This window comes from Cynoglossus semilaevis, chromosome Z, assembly GCF_000523025.1.
Source record: "Cynoglossus semilaevis isolate Cse_v1.0 chromosome Z, Cse_v1.0, whole genome shotgun sequence".
In the NCBI taxonomy this organism is placed as follows: domain Eukaryota; kingdom Metazoa; phylum Chordata; class Actinopteri; order Pleuronectiformes; family Cynoglossidae; genus Cynoglossus; species Cynoglossus semilaevis.
The window spans coordinates 10,902,149-10,907,431 of NC_024328.1; the positions used below are offsets into that span (position 1 = coordinate 10,902,149).

Below are 5,283 nucleotides of genomic sequence, written 5' to 3' on the forward strand. Positions count from 1 at the left end.
TGTAAAGAAGGATTTATGAAAAGCCTTTACTTATTTTCGTATAGTATTTAAAAAATGTAAACTTGTCACAGAAAGGTGATTTAAATGGCGCTTTCTTTCGCTGTTGTCCTCAGATCATACTTGAGATTCAGTCAATAGGTATTCTGGCATCTTTTCTGGGCTTTACACAACTCTGAGCTGTGTAGTTTCTTAACAACCAGACCAGTATAACGCTTTATTATTGCATGCACTTTAAAAAAAAAAATTTTCCACACAGGTTTAAAAAAGAAAGCATGGATCTCTTGTAAGAGCTATTAATTACATTTGTAAATAAAGTGCTCCTCACGCAAACCAAAGATGTCATCATTAAAGCTGTTGAAAGATTGACCTTTTTTTTTCTTCTTTTTTTAATCACAATTAATCAAGATTAATCACAATTAAATGAGATAGGTGTTGAGTTGGCTGGTGGGTTTCCACCATCTTTGTAAGTTTAGAATTGATCTCAGTTGTCGACAAAAAACATTTTAGGACATACATTATGAAAAGGTAAAAAAGAAAACTTCTACTCACGTCAGCGTTTTAACAGATTTATTGACACGTGACAAAAGTTCTCATCGTTAGGAGAACAAAGCAAAAAGCAGAAGAAAAATTTAATCATTAACATGTCATTTTAGAGAATTGGGAATTTTCTAATCAACATCAGAAATTCCTAGTGCTGAACTGTTGAGAATTTAGTGCACGTTTATTTTCCTGCCAGCTGCTCGTACAGTTTGGGGACATAGTTGTCCCACTCTGCCTGGTAGCACGTTCCAGCTACTGGGGTTCCCAGGTTGTACTTCTTTCGGAAATTCTTGATCTTGAACTTGCCGCGACCGTCCCCGGAGCGATTGGTGAGGACCGTCTCGGTGCAGGACAGGCTTCCTGACTGTTCATAAACCAACCACACGTACCTGTGGAGCCCTGAATGACACCGAGAGACAAAAACTTACATTCTCAGGAACTCATTGGCGGGTGAACGATGACATGCAGTTTTCCTTGCGTTGCTGCAGAACTTTTCTGTCTGTTTATTATCCATTCATGTGAAAGACATGTATTCTCTTACCTGAGCCCTTGGGAGGTCCAGAGCCCACGTAGTCGGACATGACGCACCCAGTGGACACATCATTACCCTTCATGTTGACCAATAGAAAATGGTGCCATTCCCTGAAAGAAATAAAAAAAAAGGAAAATGATGAGATAAAACATACACTTATCCTGTCTCTCCAGGAATTAAGTTAATTGTTACGTATCTGATTATAATTGTACCACATACTTGGCTACGAATGCATTATTTTTAGCATGAATTATTTTGTATTCAATCTTATCAACAATATATTTTGTTTTCTGTTGACAATTGTTTATTTTAAACATATTTTCCTTGATCTGTTTAGCTGTGGTTATTCCTGCTAACTTTTAGGTGTCGTTTGACTGAGTTATAATTTCCTAGGTATCTGTGGCTAACCTTGAGTTGTTAACTAATATTGGGCAATTTTTTTGCTACATTTCTGGCTGACTAAAGCTTACTTGCTTTTTTGGGAGGGGGAGCAGAGAGACCAACAGCTTCGCAGAGTTGTCTCACTCAAGTCCCCCTCGCAGCGAGTAAAACGTACAACGTTGTCAGGTGTGGTTCTTTTCAGGTCATTCTATCTGTATCAGTTAGATGACAATAGAGGTGACTGAATAACATAATTTTCGGCACCAACATCTTGGTCCTTCGAGCCGGATTTCAACAGATGACGTGTGGGACGACGCCTCTGAAGTCTGTGCACAGCAATTCAAGTCCACCTTTCACCGTGGACAGTTGATGTCCTCCCTCACCCTTCACTGAATCCAACGGGATCTGAGGCAGTGCAGGCAAGAAGCAGGAGAGAACCACGGTGCTGGGCACCACAGGTCAGTGGGAAAAGGTTTCCCTCAGACAAATATTAACACTAGGAATGAATGTGAGAGTGATTGGAGAGTAACTAAGTGGAAGTCTAAAATTCTTTGTGGTTCTGAGGTATACTCCCAGACTGTGACCGCGTCCAGTTTTATACTGGCCGTAGAAGCTTGTCACGGTGGAACCCACTGAAGCCCAATAGAGGCATTCTTCCTTTACTTGTTCTCTCACTAACTGTATAGTTCATATAGACAATGGGAAATTGTCATAGTTATTACTGTGGGGGGAAGAAAGAGGAAGAATTAGAAGGAGATGGTAAATTCATGGATAGATATCATCCGGGGTCGGCAAAAATATATAACTAAATGGAAAAAGAAGTTTGAAGGAAAATTACAAGTAAAATCATGTGAAGATTTAGTCTTTAAATTAACTCTAAGGGTGAGAATAAAAGGAAGGCAAGAGGAAAATAATGAACAAGTAATGGCAAAAAAGGGGTTGGAACAAGCAAAGAAAAAGACTGGAAGGTGCTTTCAAAAAGAAACCCGAAATTGAGGGACCACTGAATTGGCAGAAAGATTATGGTAATTATGTTCCTGTGCGAAGCACTCAGCCTGCAGCAGAAGTGCAGTTACAGATGGAGCAGAATCAAATACCACAGGCTGTAGGAGGGGTCATAGAATAATAAAATCTTTCTAAAAATCTTTGTAGACAAAGTTTGATTTGCATCAAGAAAAATGCACAGGGCCAGGTGCGAACAAGACGGGAAAAATGTCCAGTTTCTGAATATTCATTTCAGGTTATTCACATGGATTTCATACAATTGAATAAGGATAAAGGATATGAATACTGTTTGGTAATCATAGACGCTTTAACAAAATGGGTTGAATTGTTTCCATGTAAAACACCAGATGCGATTACTGTGGCAAAAGCCATATGTAAACGAATAATACCAACTTTCGGTGTTCCAGAGATCATCAGAAGTGATAACGGAACACATTTTGTGAATCAGATTATAGACAGAGTAGGAGGAAATTTGACAATAGATCTCGAAAGACACACAGTATATCATCCACAGTCAGCCGGACTAGTGGAAAGAATTAATGGAACTGTAAAAAATAGCTAATTTTTAATAGCTAATAAAGGCAATGGTGTGAAACAAAAATGACATGGACAGAGTGTGTAGATTTAGTACAACTAAATATGCACATATTACCAGCAGAAGGTACTAATTTGACACCAATTCAGTACACATCTTCACACATCTTCTGTAAGAAAATTGTTCTACATGACAAGCTTTATGTCATAATATTTGGCTTAGTTTTTCTACCTGAATTTTGGTTCCTTCCTGGAGGGGGCGTCTGGGTCGGTCAGAGCCAGTGTGTATAGCTTACTGGGGTCACATCCTTCCCATTCCAGGCAGGTGGGTCGATTCTGCACCTGCAAATCCAAATATTTCCAAGTTCCAGTTTCTAGGCTTTTCAAAGTTTTGCAGCGTCATTACCACTGGAGGCCGCTGTTACCCGTGTTTTACACCTGCGTCAGACACACAAACCGCCTGCAAACATTGTGCGGCCATGTTCGCGTTTGCAAATCATTATCGTTCACGACATTTAAACTAATAAAGTGACGTTTAGTATGAATTCTGTGATTTAGTTCGGATTTAGCGCTTGTATCAATGAGGCCAACATTCAGGAGCATTGCTTAGTTAGCAGAGCAGTTAGCATAACTACTACGCATTGGCTAAATGACTAACCTGCGTTGGAGTGAGCACTTTGCCGAGCTCGTCTATTTCCACAGAGCCGTATTTGACGGTCAGGGGTTGAGCTGGCTTCTCATCGACCTCCTGCAGCTCCAGGGGGCCGCTCCACTTACTCACATCTGCAGGCATGGTGACTTATCTCTTCGGTAGGCACGTAACACAGCGAACCACTGCTTCAGGCAGAGACACTGCCCACTGTGATGCATTCATGTACCAGCGGGGGGAAAAACCCACGAGTGGAGAGCACACCTACGTTTTAAATTAAACTATCACAACTAAATATATTTTCATCACTAAATGTTAACTTTTATGAATGATAATCACATGTTTTAGCAATTCTGTTTAAAATTTTCACATATATATAATCAGTTTCCATCTCTTTGTTGTTGTTTATACGACGTTTTTTGCTCTTGTATGGCCTTTATGTCTTTTATCTTTTATGAGTATCAATATTTAGCTTAAATAACCAGTAACTAGTGTTGTACAATACGCAATGATTGTGGTGTACGACTTTATATTTATTTCATTATATTTTGATCCACTTTCTAATTGCACTCAAACATCGCCTTTAGCACGAGTTACAATTGCTGGCCGGTAGAGAGCGCTGTCTCGCCACTGTCCGACGGACAACATTGCTGTCAATCAATGCCTGTGGTTCATGTCCCTGTTCACTTCACATGCTCCATTAACACACTTTCTATTAGTTGAAAGTACATTAATAGCAGCAAATGAGCTCTGACTAGAAGAGACCGGTGACACACTATACAAAAATGATTATATAATGACCATAAATCAGCACAATAGAGAGATAAAAGAGCTATAAACAACAAAATAACATAGTATTGTACTGTGTTTTATGTTCATGACGTGTGTGACTAAATTAAACTTAACTTTATTCGCGAATATCTCCCTGAAATATGCTATTTGTTGACACTGAACTTCTAAAGCACGACCTTTTTTTCTTTTTCTTTTTTTTTTTAAAGCTGTGACTTTTTTTCTATAAACGTCATCAGGGACATGTTCACTGGGCTTATACAGTATAGTGACTAGTTTAATTGTTCCCTTACACTTAAAAATGCCCCACCCTCACATACTTGTCTGCCACGCGTTCTTTAAACATTTTATCCTACATCACTCTGCCATAGGCTCTCTGCGGCTCCAAAAAAAAAAAAAAAAAAAAAACACCCTCCGCGGCTCAGCTTAAGTTTTTTTCTACTACTCCAACAGACACCTCGGTACCAGTAGTACTGCACCAGCTCACAACCTGGTGTTATTGTCCATCTCTAACTGTACTTTTAATCTATCCTTCCTCTGGCAGAACAACCTTTTTAACATACATGTAATTAAATCAATTGGACTTAAAGTAAGAGTATTTATGCGTACTAGTATTTTACTCGACACCTCAGACGCAAAACCAGCTGCATATTTATGAATGTGGCGCTACTAGAAACTTCTTTAACGTGTAGAAACTCTCTCTCTCTCTCTCACCCTCGCTCTGGTTAGGTTGTGATTACTTAACGAGTTTACGGGACCCATATCTGTTTTTGTTTATTATATTATATTATATTATATTATATTATATTATATTATATTATATTATATTATATTATATTATATTATATTATAT

General features: G+C 38.7%; 1 protein-coding gene across 1 annotated transcript; it reads right to left on the reverse strand.

The window, feature by feature from the left end:
- Positions 1–552: 552 nt before the first annotated feature.
- Positions 553–3,897, reverse strand: pebp1 (phosphatidylethanolamine binding protein 1). Its single transcript, XM_008336259.3, has 4 exons — positions 3,651–3,897; positions 3,225–3,334; positions 1,082–1,182; positions 553–939 (listed from the first exon to the last, which is right to left on the reverse strand). Exons 1-4 carry the CDS (start codon positions 3,783–3,785, stop codon positions 722–724), a joined length of 564 nt encoding a protein of 187 aa, XP_008334481.1. The 5' UTR covers positions 3,786–3,897; the 3' UTR covers positions 553–721.
- Between the last annotated feature and the right edge of the window lie 1,386 nt (positions 3,898–5,283).

Excerpts from the sequence above, each read along its gene's own strand:
- pebp1 (XM_008336259.3), bottom strand. The coding sequence starts at position 3,785 with ATGCCTGCAGATGTGAGTAAGTGGAGCGGCCCCCTGGAGCTGCAGGAG. Across the intron at positions 3,335-3,650 it reads AAGTGCTCACTCCAACGCAG|GTGCAGAATCGACCCACCTG; the intron begins GTTAGTCATTTA and ends TTGGATTTGCAG. Across the intron at positions 940-1,081 it reads TGGACCTCCCAAGGGCTCAG|GGCTCCACAGGTACGTGTGG; the intron begins GTAAGAGAATAC and ends GGTGTCATTCAG.